Source organism: Pygocentrus nattereri, chromosome 10 (assembly GCF_015220715.1).
Source record: "Pygocentrus nattereri isolate fPygNat1 chromosome 10, fPygNat1.pri, whole genome shotgun sequence".
In the NCBI taxonomy this organism is placed as follows: Eukaryota; Metazoa; Chordata; class Actinopteri; order Characiformes; family Serrasalmidae; genus Pygocentrus; species Pygocentrus nattereri.
In genome coordinates, this window is record NC_051220.1 from 31,377,220 (window position 1) to 31,398,464 (window position 21,245).

At 39.5% G+C, this 21,245-nt stretch overlaps 1 protein-coding gene across 4 annotated transcripts in view; it reads right to left on the reverse strand.

Annotated features, from left to right (window-relative positions):
* dph6 (diphthamine biosynthesis 6) overlaps positions 1-21,245 on the reverse strand; it is a 68,147-nt gene that overhangs the window by 23,312 nt on the left and 23,590 nt on the right. Inside the window, exons 6-12 of one of the 4 annotated variants that reach the window (XM_017690909.2) lie at positions 15,559-15,620; positions 14,430-14,524; positions 14,166-14,259; positions 11,534-11,657; positions 9,576-9,701; positions 8,285-8,414; positions 7,953-8,127 (exon numbers count right to left, since the gene is read on the reverse strand). In XM_017690909.2, coding sequence (XP_017546398.1) covers positions 7,953-8,127; positions 8,285-8,414; positions 9,576-9,701; positions 11,534-11,657; positions 14,166-14,259; positions 14,430-14,524; positions 15,559-15,620 — 806 coding nt within the window. Of the gene's footprint in view, positions 1-7,952; positions 8,128-8,284; positions 9,464-9,575; positions 9,702-11,533; positions 11,658-14,165; positions 14,260-14,429; positions 14,525-15,558; positions 15,621-21,245 lie in introns of those variants that run through there. The other 3 variants (XR_005130819.1, XR_005130821.1, XR_005130820.1) reach the window with 3 other exon arrangements.

A 21,245-nucleotide genomic window follows, 5' to 3' on the forward strand; every position in this document is an offset into this window, starting at 1 on the left:
GCAGTCAAAGATTTTTTCATAATTTTTTGAACTCCAATTTTGGAAACTCCTCTTTTTTAACTTATTTTCCTTTGGCTTTCGCCTTTCTTATGCAGCTGGAATATCTTATATCTAATATCAGAAACATTTTTGGAAAAATGAAAAAATGAAAACTTGTAATAAACTTGGTAGTTCTCAAAGTGATGAATTTGCCTATGGGTCTTCATTCAGGACCTCAGGGTGAAATGATCTAAAAGCAAAATTCCCTATAAAGTTAATATGAAATGCTGTCTATCTGACAGACTGCAATACACAGCAGGAAATGCATAAAAGAAGAAATCACTGGCCACGCCAATGAGGGTGGTGATGTGGCAGAGGCAGAGGGAACTACAGAAAGCGTACCAGTGCAGTTAGTCAATTAACGCAAACATTAACAGACAGATAAACCTATTACAGATAATAGGAGTGGGCAATATGGCAAAAATATTATATCACAATACTATGACATTCTCCTGATACACGATACATATCACAATATTCTGACACAGAGACATTCCACTAGTAGTGCTATATTTAAACTGTGTGTGTTGATTTTCATATTTAAAAAAAATAATGTACTGTGCTGCAGTAAATCAAGTTAAACAGAATTACTTTTGCTCACTTGTAATGAAACACATGAGTGTTCTTTAAGTACTGACAATATCCATAAAACACTCACAAAAGCATTCTATCACGATAATGATAGAACATTGTTATTTTTATAGAGATCATTCTTAGGTGCAGTGTTATCACCAGCTGTGGCTGTGAGTCATCTGCATTGATCAGGCCTGTGTCTCTCAACAGCAGCACCTACTATAACACACATGCACTTTCTGTAAGGAGTCAGGAGTGCATCAGAGTCCCAGTCTGGTGCAGGTGAGTCAGTAAGTTCGACCCTGGTGGTCCAGGTAATAGAGCTGGGGACCAGGCACGGGGGCAGCGAGCAGGGGGAGAAAACAGGTGTGTGTTTCTACACCCTGAGGGAGCTCTCCCTCCGCATTCCACTCAGCCACAACTGGATCAGCTCTGAAAGCTGGGTGGCGTGTTTGTCAGATTCAAGTGAAGAGCTGACCCCAAACTTTGAGGGGGAAGCAGAGACAGGTATGAGTAAGGCCTGTGGATGTGATGCTTTCAGAAAAGACACTTTGAAACATTGCCTGCACAGGCTATGAGTAAGGGGATGTTTCTGAGTGAAGCCTTTTCTCGACTGTCAAAACACAGAGCTCTCCCTCAGTCTTAACAAAAGCAGAGGAGTTTAGGAGTAGCCGCATAATTGTAGGAAAACTCAAGAGAGGCAATCAGTCTTCACATCACTGTAGCTTATCAATGCAGCAGAGAGATGAAACCAAGTCCAGAAGCTGCAGCTTTTGTAGACACTGTAGTGAGGCCAAAAAAACAAACCACTCATTTTGCTTTAACCCAGTTGCACCGCAACACTCTTTTTCTCTCCCTCCTCCTCCTCCTCTTCGAGTGACGGTTTGTTCTTTTATTAGAGCTGATAGCATCCTTGCATTGTTTCGGCTCGATCGCTGAAGAGCCATCCCACTGTTCTTGCCTCCAGCAGTTCATATTATTGGTGTATTATTTCACGCATGCCTGCCTCTTTTATCAACTGCTTTTGAAGTAATGTTAATAGACTAGAAAATTGAGACATTTATGAAGTATAGGCAGTGTTTATGAAAAAATCCATAAAATATGACAGAGGCGAGGTGAGATAAAAGCACTGTTTTAATAGATTATGGCGAAGGGAGATCATCAGGGGCTGACGAGTACCTCCTCCGAGATTACTCACTTTTATGGGATTAATTTTGTTGTATTAAAAATGAAGTTTAACATCCTAATTAATCTGTACACACCACGTATCCTTCCCGCTTTTCCATGGTAGAACCCCCTGGCCCCAGTGAAGCTTTAGATGCCTTGTTGTTTGGCTAATTAGCTTCCTCTGATATTTGAGGTGGATGCAGACACATGCATGTGCAGAGACTGTTTGCTACAGCATTCACATTAGACCACTCATTTAATCAAGGAAGAAAACATGCTCTCCTAGCCCAAACCATGTTTTAAAGTTTTGGACATTGACATTAATCCAAAGCGATTCCCAAAAAAGTGATTAGCAATAGTGATGCAGCAAAATGAAGATTTTTGTCAAACACTGAAACCTAAATTCAGGACACACTTGACCAAAAACTGAAACAAACAAAACAAAACAAAAAAAAGCTATATATATATATAAAAACATAAATAAAAACAGTTCACATAGAGTATATACACACACACACATTTTCTAAGCCACTTATTCTTCTGGGTCATGGGGGAGCCAGAGCCCATCCCAGCAGCCATTAGGCAGAAGGCAGGACATACTCTGGACAAGTTTTACATAGAATAAATTCACTAAAATTATTACAATATGAAGTTTACAGTACTTGCCGCAAAATCCACCAATAAATTTAATTATTCTTAGTTATACTTTGCCACTGTCAATTATGAATTTCTTTGGTCATTTCAAAAACTGTGATAGCAGATGTTGTTGTGCTAGCAGAGACTTCCCTTTTTGCTTCTGTTGTTTTGTTGTATTCTGTATATTGAGTGGGATGTCATGTTTTCAGAATTAAAAACCTGTAGTGGAGACTTTCGTGGCCATTGTACACTTAAAATGAACAGTGATTACAATTCACTTGTCTAATGTCCAGGTTGGACGGCTGTCAAGGAACAAAATGCATTTTTAACCACTACTTCCATCCTGGAGGAGATACAAGAGCATCCGGGCCAGAACCAGTCGGCTCAGGTCCAGCTTCTTTCCCTCCACAATCACTCTGCTGAACTCCACACCTCACTGATAACACTACCACTCTACTGCCATGTAAATAACACATCGCAACAGTTATTCAATACAGTGTACATCTCCAACATGTTCATGTATATATCTACTATCTATTTTTGCATATCTATAATAGTAAATTATTCTATATACTGTAATTTGTTGCACTATGTCTATTTATTGCACACTTGTCTCTTTTTGCACTATTGCTACTATTTGCACTTCTGGTAGATGCTAACTGCATTTCGTTGCCATGTACTTGTACTGAGTAATGACAATAAAGTTGAATCAATCAATCAATCAATCAATCAATCAATCAATCAATCAATCTATCTATCTATCTATCTATCTATCTATCTATCTATCTATCTATCTATCTATCTATCTATCTATCTATCTATCTATCTATCTATCTATCTATCTACTTCATTATCATTCAAATGATTTAGAAAGTCCTCAATTTTGATGCTTTGTAGGCCTATTGCAGTAGTTTAGTTTTATTTTACTCCACTTTTCTTTACAGGCACACACAATACAGAATATGACATAACACAACGCTAAACACATTACAGAGCAGTACATTTTCACACTTCGTAGGCCTATTTCAGAAGTTTATTTTTATTTTACTCCACTTTTCTTTATACAAACTCTCTAACCTATGGTACTTTGCTTGGTAACTGAACTTGACCCCTGAACCTACTAACAAGAGTGTCAGCCAGTCTAGCTCATTGTTTTAATATGTTTAACCCCCGTAAGAAGATAATTAAAATTAAACCACTGCAGAGGCCAGCTCCTCCCTTTGACACTAATTGTGGGCGTCAGAACCACTTTTCCCAACTGTGCAGTGGTCCACTTTGACAATTTCCAAAATCCAATGCAAATCCAATTGCTGGCCCACATGAGGTTTCTGTAGAATAAGCTGTCACTCCCAATGGAGAAGGAGGACGAGTGTATTCCCCAAACTGGGACTACCACCGCTACATCTCCTTCTAGCCTTTAAATTGGATTAGTAAATAGAATTTCAAGGGTCCAGTCCCTTGGTAGGGCGTTCATCATGATTTCACTGGGGTATGTTTTTAGCAGCTGCACCTCCAACACAATTCTTCTTTGGTTTGTTTTTAAATTGACGGGATGAAACCAGAGTTCATAGCTGTTCTACTGATGGGATTTTGGTGAACAAGAACCAATACATTTCGAAGGTGTGCGACGATGGGCAATTTGGGACTCATGCTGTTAAGTAAGACTTTGGTTAATGAAGGGTCAACTCTAACCATCTGCCGACATGTAAGCCTAATCGTCTGTTATGAGAGAAAATTGATTTTTTTTCTTTCTACACAGAAATTGCTGCCCCCTTCAATATAACTACTGCACTGTTGAATCTATTTGTATTGCAGCTGAGTTCATTAATTTGACACCTTGAAAAATAAAAGTGGTTCTGATTAAACAACTAACATATAAATTAATTTAAATATTTATTACTATGTCTTAACAGCAGAGCTGCCTAACTCCGGTACTGGAAAGCTGGAGGTCCACATAGCTCAGCTGAACAGTTGATCAGATTCCTGAGTTAATTAACAGGTTCTGTAGGTGTGTTTTAACAGGGAAGACCAACACAGTTGGACATCCCTGCTTTTTTATGTCTTAAGTCACTCAAGGACCTGGGATCATTCTGTAAGATCAACAAATTATGTAGAGTATATTGCCTCAGCAATAAATGCCAAAAAAAAAAAAAAAAAAAGCGAACAAATTGGCTGGAAGAACAGACCCCTAACTCATATCTCAAGGCAGAGCAATGACCACAATAAAGTATGTCACGGACCCAAAATTTCTCATTAACAATATCAGATTATTATTATGCTAAACATGACCTAAAACAAGAACCTAATCAAGGGTATAACTGATAGAAAAAAGGCATAAACAAACAGCAAATTAAATTTTGCTTTTTTTTCCCCGCCTCCCGGGTGATGTCACCTAAATGATCACAAAACATATTGAGAGCCTAGAGCAACACAAAACAAAAATATAAAGGTTAACTAATTCTGTAAATCAAAGCTGATAAGAATCTGCCACATAGCCAAACATCATCATCACACTCCTGGCAATTAGACTAAAGGGTGAGCAGATGACACAGCTAGCTCATGGCATGTCGCATATCAAACTCTTCTCTCCCAGCCCAGAGATGACCACACACATCTCATGAAAGATGTCTGCTGTCCCAATTGGAACACAAGGCCTATCACTCAACTAAAAGCTCAAGCTAAACAATATCCACATAACAGAGGACAGTGTCTGCATGTATGTTCATATTACAGCCATTAAGTGGAAGCTCTTTTTCTAACCGCTTTCCCATTAAATTATGCAATTAAATACAAAGCAATTTCTCTCTTAGTTTTACAAAAGATCTTGAAATGCCAGAACAATGTAGGAAATATGACAGTTTCAGGGAAATAATTAAGATGCCGAAAAAGCACTCAAGCTAAGCTAAGCTATTCTCCTCTCCTTTAAATGGGATTTAACAATTAATCACTAATTATTTCTGGGAAAGAAGGGAGGGCTGGGAGTGCAATTCCCTCAGCGGCTCCATGGCATAAAGGCTGTCCGTAAAAATGTGCCTGCACCATCAGCACCAAAACACTCTTTCTCATTAAGACTTAGACGTGGGGGGCAACGCATCTGCATGGGCACAGCAAGGGGGTAATTGTATCAATATGAGAAGCTGTCTACTGCATTAGGCCATTGTTAATATACTTTTTCCAATTTAGCAAATGTAACACAGAGCATTGGGTGTTATGCACAATGGGGTGCAGAACACGCATTTATCCATGATTGAGCTGTTGAATTCATAAAATTATCCTAGCTGTCTGCAATTTTAACAGAAATTAATAGATAAGAGAGCCAGCCATTGTGTTTTACTCTGCAGTGCTCAGTTCCTTCTTATTTTTTATTTTTATTTTTTGGATGCAATGCAATAGTAAAATATAGTTGTGCTAGCTTTAAATCAAAAGCTTATGTGTGTTCTGGATAATAATGCATACTCATATGCAAACATATGAATATCTCTGTTTTAATTACTTGTTTTGTTAATTTTCTATGTAAAAAAACAAGTTAACAGGGAACAATGTAAATACGGCATTTTTTAAAATTTTGAATTCACAATTTCCATTTGCACAGAAAAAAATTGCATCCTAACTTTTGCACTGGCCACGTTTTAGTTTTTTTTCCCGGTATGTAAGCATTAGAAAAATTGCAGTAAAATGTGTAGAACTGAGTTCTCTGTACAGGATGTGTACTTTTTTCACTTATAAAAGCAACAAAACATTGTCATTTATCAACAATCTTGCATACAACTGTATGATAAGGCTTTACTATACTAACTTTATTGTAATATATGCTTGTATGATTTTCTACTGCACTAATACTGACCATGTAATCAGTGTGTGAGAAAACAGATCTGGCTAAGTGGAAGCAAGTACAGCACACATGTTCTCACTCATGGGGGGACGTGAAGGAAAGATGGAGGCTGCAGGGATGAGATGGACACTTGTGTTGTTGACAGTAACTTGACAAGTATAATCTCCTTCCTTGGCTGGGTAAACAGTAGTGCCAGCCATGCGTGGAACCACACTTGCACGTTCTGAGTCTGTCTTTGGAGTTCCATTAACTATTTGGGTTTCACAGCAGGGGCAAGGTCACATAAAACCTAGCAGGCTTTACGACAAAGCCCAGCATGTGCCCACAAAGCTAGCATATGTGCGTAAGACCTTCACAGACAGTGTCGATGGATGGCTATTTCTTGTATTCTCAGTGAGCACTGTGTCAACACCCAAGGCACAGTGTGCACACTCTGAGCATGCAAGTATGGAAACTGAGAAATGGCCCATCCATACTGCTCTACTGTGCAGTCTACTCACTTTACTATCTTTAGTAGTGTTAATGTTTTTCAGATTCTTTCATGAACACTTTTGTGATTCTGTCCCTTATTCATCAAAACTGTGTAGAAACAAGAGCAGACTAGATCGTCCAGACTGACATACAGTGTACTCAATGCGTGAATTTTGAAACTGACATATGACATCAAACTGAGCAGTGACTGAGTGCAAGAGCTGATTCAGCTTCTGTCATGTGGAAACAACCACCCACCCACGAGTCTATTGCATACATATAATTTGCAAATGACAACTCTTTTTACCCTTTTACACATTTAACTTACACTAATGATGCAGGCAGTGCAAGAATGAGCCGCTAAGGTAACCTGTACATCCTACACTATACATATAATTTATATGAAGCATGCCTTAATTCATATGTGTGAAGTAATAAAAGGAAAGGATTCAGCAGACTCAGATCCACTGTTTGTCATCCATGAAAAAATCCACCCAGCCATGGAATACTCTTACAGATGCAAGGGTATCATTTAGGTCTTGTAGGGCTGCTAAATGTGTCATGATTGAGCATCTGAGTTATTAAGTATCTATCTCATGCTATCTCAATGTCAAATTGTGGATTATGTCACTTTCCACTTAAATATTTTGCTTATGAGATTTTACACAGCTCAAGTAAGGTAAAGGGAATACTTAAGGTTAAAATTTCTTAAGGTGTTTCATACAAGCGCTTGCCGATTTTCAAGCATTTGTGTTTTTATATTTGCTGCTCAGCTGAAGGAGTGTTGGGCTAAAGTTCCAATTCTGCAAATTCCAGTTTACATCTACAAATTACATGCTGACAAAATTCTAACTGACTTGTATAGTTTAATTACAAGGATTCACATGTACACAATTTTTATTATCAGTGATATCTTCAGCTTTTAGTTACTGATGTTACTGATGGAACTTGTAGTGATTTTGATAATTTAATAAATAAAACATTTTCAGTTTGTTAAACGATTTCTCTGTTATTTAAACACACTCCGACCAAACCAGAGTGATTTAAATTTGTGTACAATTATTTTATGAACAGATATGACCATACGCAACTTTGATGAATAAGAGCCAATAAGTCCATTGCAAGCCATTGCCAACACAGTCAAACATTCCTCTCGGATTTCTGTCTCTGGAGTGAGGGATCATTATGAGTGTAATGCACTGAGACTGAGAATGAGCAGTCAGCAGGGACTCACCCTCACAGCCTGGCTGTAGGGTCCGATGTTGGCTGGAGCCCAGTGAGACATGCTCTGGACATGTAGGGTGTCCCTCTGGTGGAAGTAGCCATCTTCAGGAGGCAGAGTCCAGTCATGGAGCAAAACGTCCATCTGCAAGAGCTGACCCGCAGGCAGACAAGTCTGGACACATACCCTGAAGAAATGCATATACCAGCAATGTGCAGACATTAGCATAGCAACCAGCAGAACAGTTCAGGACAACAATTCAGCCAGAAGCGTATCTCCACTGGAAGATGTTTAGGTGTTCTGTGTTGCTGTAAACTGGATGGATCAGACACAGTAAGCTTTACCTGGCTGGTGGATTGAGGCTGAAGAAGGAGCGGTACACTGAGTTGACTTTAGCGAAGTCCTCCATGTTCCTCACATACAAGTGAACTAGCACAATGTGCTTTAACTGATAACCTCTTTCCTGCAATTCACCTACAAACAAATACATCTTCACAAATTCATATAGAACATTTTAGTCTTGGCTTTTGAAAAATAACCATTTCAAACATCACTGGAATCCAATTTGGTGTATATGAAAATAAAATGAGAGAAAAAAATATATATATTGAGATGTGAAATATTGATTTTTGTCATGCACACAATAGAACAGCAAGGAAGGCTGAAACTGGGTCTTGAGGCAAGGCCTAGGTCCCTATAATAATTTCATACATCATCCAGTTTGTTTTCCCTTTGCAGACACTGGCATTTCAGTGTACTTCACAGACTTAGCTCATACAAAGAAGTTGTTCATTAAATATTAACTTGTTTAATATTGTCTCAGTACTGTGAAGGCTGTTCGGCAATGTAAGACGATAAACATTAAATATGCTTTTCATCTTATGCCTCTCTTTCTTAGGAAAAAAAATGTTCTTTTTTCCCCCCTTTTTTCTTTCTTTTCTTTTTTTTCCAAGAAAGCCTGCACTTTAAAAGTTCTGCAGGCGAAAAAAAAAAGCCAAGTGCACGCATTTGTGCGTGTGTGTGTGCATGTGTGTATTTTGAAGTGGTGGTTTCATTCTCCCAGTTTAATTTGAAGTGTCTGTCCTCGTTTGGCGCGGCTCACGATCCCTGCACGGTGATGGACGGGGTCCCTGACACATGGCGCGCTCACACCCCCACTTAAAAGGCCTGAGTGAATAAAGAGCAGCCACTTACGGCCTTCCATACCTCTTAAAAGTGCATTTTGCCAGCACAAATGAAAAAAATGAAAGTGATTTTGGAACAAAGGACTATTTGCTCTCTGCACAAACAGAATGGGATGCTAGTGGAGCTAAGCTTTAAAAACGGACTACAACTCCACCAACTTGCCCAGCAGCGGAAACGGGCCTGTATCTTTTTGCCTCCGTACAACCTTCCTTCCACTTTGGGTAAGACAAGTCCCAAACCCTCTCCTCCAGATGTTTAAGAAATACTTAAAGCTACCATGATTCGTGCCAGTACGGATTTATTGTAGACAGAGCGCACGTGGCTGCGCCGAGCTTCTGCTGCGGCACATGAAAAAAACAGAGAGCGATCCAAAGTTACGTTTTTGCTTCCCAGCACAGAGCAATCTTTCATGTTTTTAGCCCTGTGATCCGCTGCTTTGTAGCCACTTACCTTGCAGCTGAGTGAAAGCATGCTGGGTTTGGCCCTGGACGTCTGTGTGTTCAGAAGGAAGGCCGCTGATGCCAGTGATCCACTGATAGCCCACAGAGCTTCTGGCTGAGCACCAGGGCCGGCATGCTTTAATGAAAAAACATGAAGATCAGTATCAGAAGGTTAACAAAACCTCACAGCAATATGTGTACGTCTTTGTATATGTGTGTGTGTGTGTGTCGTTGCTGCATCTCTGTGGTGATGCTATGTATAAACAAGAAACAATGCTGCAGTCAACACACTGAATGTGCTTATTTTATCTTATGTATAATGACAGTTCTGCACAAAGGAAGAAAAGAAAAGAAATAAGAATGCTAACAAAGGTTATATGATGCTCATAAACAGAAAACCCAGTGTTTGTAAACTGCATGCCCTCGGTTTCCCAACAGCCTTGTCATGTAAAGAATTTTGTAAGATCAATTGTAGGAGACACTGAAGTGACAGATTCAATGAGAATGTTGTAAGAACTACAATACATGCAAAGCATCCAATGTCAGCATACTCATCTAAAAAATCAACTGAAAAAGTCTTGCAGGAAAAATGGAGATCAAAATCTTCTGGATAAAAACTCATACTGTATTCTGTTGAGAACAAATTCTTTTGCTGTCATTATGTGGGAGAAATGTCACACATACACAAAAAGCTCAAAAAAGGTGGACGATACAGCAAGAATGTATCTTAATATATAAGGACATTTCTGTACCAGGATATCAGTCATTACTATATGATACAATCAGTCACATGTATGCAGTTACTATATGCTGGTTGATGTCCATATAACTGGTCTAAGTGTTTTTGGTATTGGTTTTTGGCGATGTTGGCAGATATTTTTTTTAAAGGACACACATCCCACACTTGTCTTATACTTTATCTTTCCCTGAGGCCCACCTACAACATTTGTGTGGGACAGAATTCATTTTCACATGACCATGTTCTAATCTCTCTTTATCTCTAAGAATGAAATGTTGTTACTGTGCCTTTAAGACTGACTTAAATGAGCTTTTTTGGATTGGCTGCCCTGTGTTGTGCATCTCATTCAAAAAGCAGTCCAGAGTGAAATATTCCTTTTAACTCCACCAAGAATAATCAATTGAACTGTTGCAGGCTGTATAAGTGGCTATGCATACATGCACTGGTTTCCATAACATCACAAAAACAAAAAAACTCAAAACAGATCTTTAAAGCTTAGTTTACATGGACTATATGCACTGGGAAGTGAATTTTAACCATTGTAACAATGGTTACATGCCAAATCAAACTGTTTTATTTAAAAAAGAAAGAAGATTTTTCCAAAGAAGTTTTCCAGAATATGGACCTTTTAAAAACTATGTTTAGATTCATTCAAAATTTCAAAATGACACATTAAACTCATATTTATTTATATATTTATGGTACTCCTGAAGAACAGAACATTTGAGTGGTGCTAAAATATGTGCAATAATTTACTGCATTTGTATCCCTATACAAACAAGACTTATATCTCTCTGTCATGGTATCAATGGTGGATTTAGTCTCAATTATGACATTTTATACGATATATGATATTTTTACGTGCATGTTGGCCGATACTGATACATACACATACAGCCGTCCATTTCCGTATCTATTCCTAGAACAGACCCATGAAGAGTGCAGTACTAGCTTTAAACTATGAACTGCAGACTATGATTTGTGCATACACAGGTCTGAAAAACTAGGACCAGCATAATAACAAGAAAATCCTTCAACAAACACTCTAGAGGTATGTGTAATTAAGCCCCAAGAAAACACTTTAATGGCTATAACTAACTTACAAATAAAAGGAATAACTATAAAGCCGATGGGCCAATGACACATCTCTGTACCCTGAAGCACACGACAGCATGCTCACACACAACATGCACACATCTCAGAATGGCCTCACTGACAACTAAGGTCACCATTTGATGTAAATTCTTCCTGGATGTCTTGGGTTTTATCAGCATATACCGCCTCTTCAGTCATCTTGTCAATGGCACTCTGGCAAGGACAACTACCAAGGGGCAGAGCACGCTCTGTGGAACCCTGCAATAGAGTCCAAACAGGAATAAATCAAGCAAAGAGGCTCAGAAAGCAGCCAAACACAGCCAACCTCAGTGTAATTAGTTTTTCAATAACCCTGCATGTGTGCCGTCTGCGTATGTGTCTCACTCTTTTTTGACATGCCCAGACACAAATAACTGCAAGGTGAATGAATATGAAAAACATGCTAACTTATTCATGAATTACATGCGGAGGGGGTGTTTTTTTTGGATACTGTAAATGTAATCATTTCAGCTGTCACTCAAAGTCCTTGACTTGGGCTTGACACAGTCTTAGGAGTGCTACTCTTTTTTTAACTATTTACTTTTAATCCTCAGCTTTTTATTTATTTATTTATTTTGGTCTGCAAACAAAAGAAGAAAAAAACATTTTGCCCTCCCAAAGGCTCACATGTATTACCTGACAAAAGTCCACTGAGCGTTGTGCATTTTAATAAATATTTCATATCTCTTTAATCCCCTGCTGTCAACTGCAGTTGGCCATATGATAATCAAATTAATTATACTCCAGCCGCTCTTAGGCTGCAGAGAGAGGAGCTTGACTAGCATTAACTGAGGGCAAACACTGCCTCCCCACCCCCACCACCATCACCACCACCCTCCTCCTCCTCCACTGCCCGGGCCGGTGCTCTTTCCTCCAGAGCTGGTGTCAGTGTGAATCTGTCAGGCTGATGGAGAGTGCTTTAGACTGCTGGATGAGTGAGGGAGCTTCTTCCCTGCACCAGGCCCAGAATCTCCCAGCTCTGTGCACCGACCTGCGGGCCGGGAGGGGGGTGTGCCACACTCATGTGCTCACGGCCCCAATGCTGCACCAGCCACGCTCACAGGCTAGATTTTTTTCTCTTTTTCTCTAGCCCCCAACATACCCCTTCTCTATCCCTGCACTACATAAGCCCACAAAACAAACTCTTCCCCAAACACACAAACTCCTCCCTGAAAGGCCAGAAGGGAAGCCCCCCATCACACTGTGACCCAGTATACTCTCTGTAGAAGCCAGTCAGCAACCTATGCTCCAATTACTAGGCTAGCATCTCTGTCATCCCACTCATATGCATTCAAATATCATTGCTGACATACGAAAAACTCATAACTTTACAGGAGAAGAAAAAAAATCTTATTTAAGCTTGTCCTTTACCTTCATAGGAGATGGCAAAAATAGTAGGAAAAGTAGAAAAAACATGACCTGGGTGCTTTACAAAGCTTGTAAAATGTCTACTGTTTGATTCTTCATGAAACGTTCAAACAATGCAAAGAGCAGCAGGTATAAATAATGTGAAAATAAATTAGGGTAAAAAAATCTGTTTAAAATTAGGTTAGGTTTTCTAATTACAGGGACGATACGGTACGAATACAACATCCAATATTCAAAAATTCTGTAACGAAGAAGCCAAAAAAATTTGAGCATCTGATTATGACATTTTGTACTGTTATTTAGTAAGATTAAATCTTAGATGCATGGCCTTTCAACAGGTCAGATCTCAAAAGAACTCTCCAACACACCTATGCATCATCTGCACTCCAACCTGTGTATGAACTGCATCGCAATCAGGTGAAGGACATGGGGGCAGCATATACAGGCTGATCGAATCAGAGCACCAGCAGGCTAAGCATTCAATAACCCCTTCAAATTCCAAAAACCAAACTGACACAAACCCTTCAGAGGAAAAAAAAAAAAAACTTGACCAGCAAAGTGTGGCCCCAAATCCACCCGGACAGCCCAGGGAGTCGCTGTAGAGTCTCTGGGGCTAGAATAACCTTTTCATGTTCTCTTTCTCCCTCTTCCTCTCCTCTTTTTGCATTCTATTTTTCCTCTCTCCCCCATATATCTCCCTAGCGACAGCAACCTGGATGCAGCCATTGTGCTTTCCCAGGCCTACCTGAATGCAAAGTGCCTTAATTTAAGCAGACATGTTTGTTAAGCCAGGCCTAGTTTCAGGCGTGAGTGAATATTGCAGACGTCAAAGTAGGCAGCATGGAGGCATGGAGGAGAGGGAAGGGGGTGGGGGGGAAGAAGAGGGTGCGCCTCTGGACCTCGTTCTCATTAATGCCTCAAAGTGCTTCCCTCTTTTCTATGTCAAAGCAGTGGAGGGCTTTTAACAAACTTCTCACGCACAGAGAAAGGCAACAGTTATGGGCTTTTTATGGTTTGCCAGCTGTTTCAAAATAAGCATGATCTGTAAACACAATTTCAATGATAATGTTTAGAAGGACATTATTTGAAATAAGGCTCTCTAATTTTATATGTTTTAGTAAATGATAGTTTTGGAGAAGGCTTGACAGGTAATTGTCAAAATTTTTAGTTAACTGAGATTTGATAACCAGGCAACAGAATAACAATTGAGCAAGACCACCAGCCACAGTGACTAAAGTAAAGCAATACAATCAGATCAATAGTTGTAATTACCTGACCTCTTGCAGTGGCAAGTGAAGTTGATAACAAGAATAAAACAAACATGAAGTTGCACAGATCCTCATTTAAGGCGGCACTCACGTTAGCTTTGTCTTCTGTGTGCATTTCTGTGAATCGCAGGTATCCAACGGGAGCGAATGCATCTGCTGAGTGGATAACCGTTTCCATCTTATCACTGCAACAAGACCGAAAATATTTAGAGCATGCCTTGAACACAGCTTCTATAAAAAGATTTTTAGAATACCATACATTTATGGGTGTGAAGCTGACTTAATACAGCCTATGTAAAATGCATAGATTAATTAAGACTGTTTAAAGTTGATGAACTGTGTCTGTGTTACTCACATGACTATCCTTTTCTTGAAGAGAGGGCAGTCTGTGGTAAAAGTCTCATACTCGCCCCCCTCACCACATATATGGACGCCATACTTCTTTGAAAGCTGTCAGAAAGAAACAATTGTAGTACATGCTGGTGTCTACAACTCTCACTACAACAGAGTTTACTTTGAATACATAACTAACTGCGCAACTAAACTTCACCTCTTCATTGTTATGTACATATTTTTACTTATTACATATGCCACTTTAAACTACCTACTGTTAGAGCTCTGCGTCAGCATGAAACTGAAGCTGAACCCAACCCGTGCCTCTAATTTTTAGACCATGCCAGACCAGGCTGACTGATACTGCTAAATCAGAAAGCCAAATGTGACTCTAACCCACTTCCATTTCTTTGGAAACAGTTGCATCAATGTTCATAATATTATCGCAAGCTCTACTGTGTATGTGACCAATGTGCTTCTGCTGTGATCACCTGTTTATATTGTTTCCACAGTGAAGACACCCCTGGCTAATTTGGAATTTAAAAAAAATGTTCGCCTGTTTGAAAGCTTTCTTTTTACTTTGTCCACAGTGAACAATTAGCATTACCTACAGCTAGGCTTTGCTGTACTTATAGACTACACTAGCAAGAGAAAACAGACAGGGGAGGGAATATTGTGAAAATGTGTGCGAGTGAAATTTATGTAGGCATATTCCTTCAAATAAAAACAAATCTACTACAGAAGAAAACACTCACTAAAAAAAGTCCTTAGTCAGATACTGTACATGAAAAATTGTCCCAAACCTGGTCTGAAAAACATATTTTGTGAGGTTTGGTTGTATTTTGTTGGTTGGTCTTCCATCTCCATTTACCAACTCTACTTAAACTTTTTAATTTGAAATATTCATATTGTAAATAAACTATTTTACTTACTGTTTAATATTGTTATTTTGTGAGCACTCAGAACAACAAATTCACTGTATGTGAAAACATATTTGGTTAATAAACGATTCTGATTCTGATCAGAAAAATGTGGTAATCACAAACAAATGGTAAACAAATGTGAGTTCACTCTGGGTAAAGCGAGAGAACAATGAACACAGTTTACGGACAGGTACAGGAATGTGTAAGTGTGTATTTGTAGGGCCTGACCTGCTGCAGACAGGGTTCCATCTCAGCCAGAGGTTTTCCTAAATGTGTTCCAGGATCCAGGCCTGCCAGACACACAACATAAGAAGGCCCTGATCATAGACACAGCACAGTGATTGAGAATGACAGCAAGAAAAGGCCCGAGCAGAGTGCGTCTGTCTCTCGCCCGCCCAACCTTTCTCTCTTTCTCTCACTCTCATACACACAACACCACACTCATACACAACTTGGCTCCAGCTCCTATTTATTTGACTTTGCAAATTGTGTACACAGATCTCTCCGGGTAAGGTTAACAGTTTTCAGTCTCGCTGAAAAGTGAACCCTTGCCTGGTTCCTTTGTGGATGTAAGTGGGAGAGATCCTGTTTATTTGTATTTCCCTCTTAAATACGGCACCGGGAAGTGAGTCAGGGATCGCACATGTGCTCAATGTACAACAGGATAGCAGAGAGGGAGAGAGGGAGAGAGGGAGAGTGAGAGAGGAAGGGGGAGAGGTAAAGATAGAGAGAGGGGGGGATGAAAAAGAGAGTCAGAGAGAAAAGAAAGAAAGAATGAAAAAAGAGAAAGAAAGGGAGAGAGAGAGAACGAGAAAAAGAGAGGGAGGAAAGGAAAAAGGAGGGGAAAACAGAGAGGGAGAGAGAAAAGGAGACAGAAAAGAAAAGAAAGAAAGAAAGAGGGACAGAGAGTGAGTGAAGAGAGAAAGGAGGGGAAGCGAGAGATACAGAAAGAATGAAGCAAACAAAGAGAAGAAAGAGAGACAGAAAAAAGTGTCAGAGAAAGATACAGAGGGACAGTGAGAAAGAAAAGAGAGAAAACAAGCAAGAAAGAAAATAGAGAGAGATTGGGTATGCGCATCATCAATATCACCACAAATTTGGATTCTGAAGAAAAATAAGATGATAAATCACAATATAGATGTTGCTCTAGGTTACTATAGATTCCACTTTAATCTGCAACTCAACCAGGCATGCCCATAAACCCAATGAGTGTTTAATGCTGTCGTGTTCAACTTGAGCTACTCACTGTCTCCTTTCCTTAAAGAATAATATAATTCATACATAATTTCCCCTACCTCTACTGTACTCAGTCAGCCAAGATATGTACAAGGTCCAGATAAAAATGAACAAAAATATGATGCATAGCTAAAAAAATCCTGATTCTGGCTTACTTTTGTACATGTTCATAGATAATACAGTACGTCATACGGTGCCAGAAATCACACAAGCAAGTCTATTTGAGATGACTTAACAACTCGACATGGTTTGAGGCAAATGTGTGACGATGGCATGTAAGCATGTAGCAGTGCTTATGGGACCTTTCATTCGTGCTATTGTGGAATTATCCTGGTACTTCTCGTCCAAAACTAAAGTGCAAACTTTGGAAACCAAACATGTCTTGGCTGATCGACTATATTTAGGTTAGGGGCAAAACCGCTTAAATCTGATTTGTCGCCAAATTATTCCTTTAACGCAGCAGCTCAGTATGGATCCTGTGCTGAGGTATGTGCAACACGTGTTCACTTCCCATTCCTCCCTCCAACCTGGTTCTGATCTCTCTCTTTTCGTAAACAAGTCTTTGTCCTCCTGTCTGATAAACAAACACATAAGGTCTTCATGCCAATATCTACTGCCCGAAAACCATGCAGCCGTGCTAAGCTCTGCCCTCAAAGCAGATGCAGCTACATAAGGCATCTCCACCCTGTAGAGTGCCATGTCCAAAAGAACTACATAGAACTTTGAGTCTGGATGACAGGCTTCCTCCTCAGACACTTACTTTGCTTTGTTAAAGCATCTGGCTACATGTGGCCACACTGACATCAATAAGCATGTGGGGTAAAAAATGCTTTTCCCACACTGGTTACATTTTCTGATAGGGTTTATTTGTTCTATAAAATATACAAGTTTCAGTTCCACCCTGTATTCCATAATGGCCTCTCAATCTCTGTTTCCTTAAAGGGGAAGACAGAACCCATTCAAGGATCCATACATTTGCTCAGAACTAATACAAGAAAATGTAACACTTAAAACTGATAAAAAAAAATGCACCTCTGTTTGAGTTTGTTACCTGAAACACTCTCCTTTTTGCTAAACACTATGTACATAATACCATATTTGGAACAACTCTCTAGTTTTTGTTATTATAGTAAGCTGGATATAACTAAACAAAAATGAGAGAAACCCTTGTAGGCTTCTTGACCCCTACACATCCTTTCAGATCCAGTGTTGAGCTGTCTTCTCACAGTAGAAGAATGGACAGAAACACTTGTGGATTTCCAGATGTGAAGCAAAAGTGGAGCTAGTTTTTCTCCTATTTCTGAAAGTTTTAATAATTGTTTATCTGATGAGAATAGTTTTGGTGGTCTATCAGGTCTCATACTGCTGTTAAGAGACCATTTTTTTTCTGTATCTTTTCAATTTTTTTTTACTTTCCCATTCTTCATCCAAGAGGATTATCTCATATCTAATGTCCTCAGAAATATCTTCTGAAAAATAATTGGTCTTTACTGGGCATTTTGGCAAGTTATTAACTTTTATATGTCTAGACAAATCCTGACAATAATTCTCCAAAGATCATATTCTATGGATGCTTCACAACAAACCACTAACTCTGAACCAACTGAAATTTCAATTACTGTCGCGCAGTGGTGGCCATTACAGCAGTCAACTGAAGTGTGTTAAGGAGATGATGATGACGATGCTTCTTTACTCTTTTTCCCTCACAACCTCAGAGGTCGGGGTGTTGACCGCAGGCCCTGGGGGAAAGGCATGCATTAGACTGAGTATTTCCAGTGTCACGCTGTAGCACTTTCAGACACTGCAGAGCTGCAGGAGAACAGTAGAGGCCAGACAGGGAAAAGGGAGTAGGTCCTCGAACCCACCCCTGGGGAACTCAGCTCATAATTAGTGTGAGAATATCTAATCTGCTTTTCCTCTCTCTTCTTAACCCTGCACAAAGGCAATGGGGAGAGTGCCATTAAAATTCAATATCCTTTTTTAATTAGACATGCCCTTTTAACAAATTTTGATGATTGGCTTCATTTTGCTATGTGTGTGTGGGGGGTGGGGGGGTGGGGGGTTGTTCATTAAGATCCTTCTCTTAAATAAAAAATGATGCATGATTCGATATTTACTACTAGTAAGGTGATTCAAACAGCACTGGATTTGGGGGTGGAGCAGTCGGTAGTAATACATGCTGAGCTGATAACCAGACACATAAGGCTGGTAGAAAAAGTCCAATGTTGTACAGTACTTTAAACTTCCATGAATTTACAATGGCTGCTATTCACACACAGACAGGCTAATGTCCTCTGTGATCTACAAATCTCCAGCCTCTTGATTCATTCACATGAGGTTCACATTGCTCGCGCTCCCTCTCCTCTGCACCCGTTATTACCTGACCTGAAGCCAATTACCTCACCCCATTATGCCACATTAAACGCAAATAAGCCCACTTCAATTCATCTGCCAGCACCACAGCCTCAGTGCACTTTAGACAGACAGGACTCCAGTGAAACCCAAAAGAAACGGCCTGACTCTAAAAGGCTTTCAGCCAGTACCCTATAAAACAGCAATTAAAGTCAGTGAACTTTCAAACCAGCATATTGAGCTGCACTGAAATGGATTCTAAAGCTTCACTGTTTGCCGAACTGCACTGAAAGATCTCCAAATTCACCTTCATGTTGCACATTTGCAGAGTGCAGACAATGGCGGGTTGTAGTCCATCTCACAAATGGAGCTTAGACCGCAATCAATACTACATAAGGCTTTATACAAAGTATACTGTGACTTAGCTATGAATAAAAATCAAATCATCAGTATTTTCAATTATTCACATGTATTCACATATATTCACAAGTGAAATGTCTGTAAAATGTGGAGAAGGAAAGAGAAATAAACTGAAATCTCTTGTATAACCTCAGGCCATATAACATTAGGCTATTCAGGTTCATAACAATTAGATTAATTTCATTAATATACAACCAGTCTCTCACTTAGATTTAATCACTGCAACAGTTTTTTTTCCCCACCAACAACTACACCAGGAGCTATAATTAACCATCCTTCAAAAGCACTGGCTTTTTGGCTACATTTTTAATTGAAACTAAATCTGGGAAGAATCTGCTCCACTGCTATTGAGCAGTGAGCTAAATGAAAGCCTGCGAGATTCCAGATAGTGTCGGCGCTGGGAGTATCAGCCTAGCGCAGGTTGTTGAAGATCTGGTGTGCAGACTGACAGCTTGGCTTTAATCCCTGCCTTCAGAGAGAAAAGCAGGGAAAATTGGATTCATGATGTGTAACATTTTAGCTTTTAAACGCGTGAAAAAAGCATCTCCTGCTGGAAGGTGAGCTGGTTCATCCTTTGAACAATTCTCTCAAAGACCTTACTGAAAACAATAACTCTTCATTATCACCCCCATCTCAGTGAGAGAGCAAGAGACAGGGAGAGAGAAGGAGAGAGAGAGAGAAAGTAAGAGGGGCGAGGGCACGTAGAGACAGGAGATGGTGAGATTAAGGTATATCTGAAAATTTGCTTGAACTCTTATCTGAAATTCAAAGGCAGTGTAAGGAATAATAGACATGCGGCAAATACAATTCAGGGAGATCAAGGATATAATCTTTTTATCCAATAAATGAAATAAAGAAAATGCATGCAATTATAACCTCATCTGATGTTTATCTTACAGAACTAAAAGGGCTTAATCTCCTCTGTGAAAATCAAATACAACCTACAATCTGATAACATAGCAAATAGGTATAATAAAAGCCATTACATTTAGAAATTATAGATCATAGCTTAAACTCCAAAATCTGACTCAATGCAGATTGGCTTAGCTCAAGAGGGAATACAATGACTTTTAAAAGATTACTGGCCATGTCTAGCCAGTGACTAATCTTGCCAGCAGTTTTGTCACAGGGAGCTCAGACTCTAAAGGACCTTAGGAGAAGTGATCCAGGTCAAGGTTATCCAGAGCAACCTGAGGGTACACTTCTCCATTTACTGTCATTTTGTTCAGCTAATACTACTTTAATTGTACCCATCACTGTGTTTTACTGCTGGTTGTGCCACAAAAGTCAACAGCAAATTATGATTCTGCTCTGCAGAGTAATTTGGCCAGGCCCACTAAGATACCCCTGAAAGCAAACCTCCTCTTGTTGATCTGATGGCAGCTTGCACTGCTTTTAAGCAATTCTAGCTACTACATAAATTCTGCTTTAGAGCTCCAGTAGAGGCTATTATTGTTCAACAGCTGATTAACTGAAAATGCACTTCATAATACTTTAAATGCTTATTCAAATGTTCAAGATGAGGCTTAATTAAGACAGAATATTATGTATTATTCAAAAACTAGTCTCTCTGGCACAGTCTGATTGGCTGAGAAGTGTTGTGTTTTTTCACAATAATTGTGCTGAGCACGTGTTGCTAAGAAATGACTCACTTTACATTGCAGCTAACCATCTGACCTGTTGTCCATTTGGTCAGATGCAAAAATCCTTGTGGAATTGGACTGTAACTAACTTACTAGCTCACTCGCTTACTTGGGTTTAGCAGGCTAAAAATTCTCAACAAGGGGGCACCACAGGAAGTCATAAGCAATTCTTCACACACATCACATTGTGTGCCCTTATTTCTTTATTTTTGCAGAACTGTTGTATAAAAGCAATAATATACTTGAGGTTGTGTGTTCTTGCGA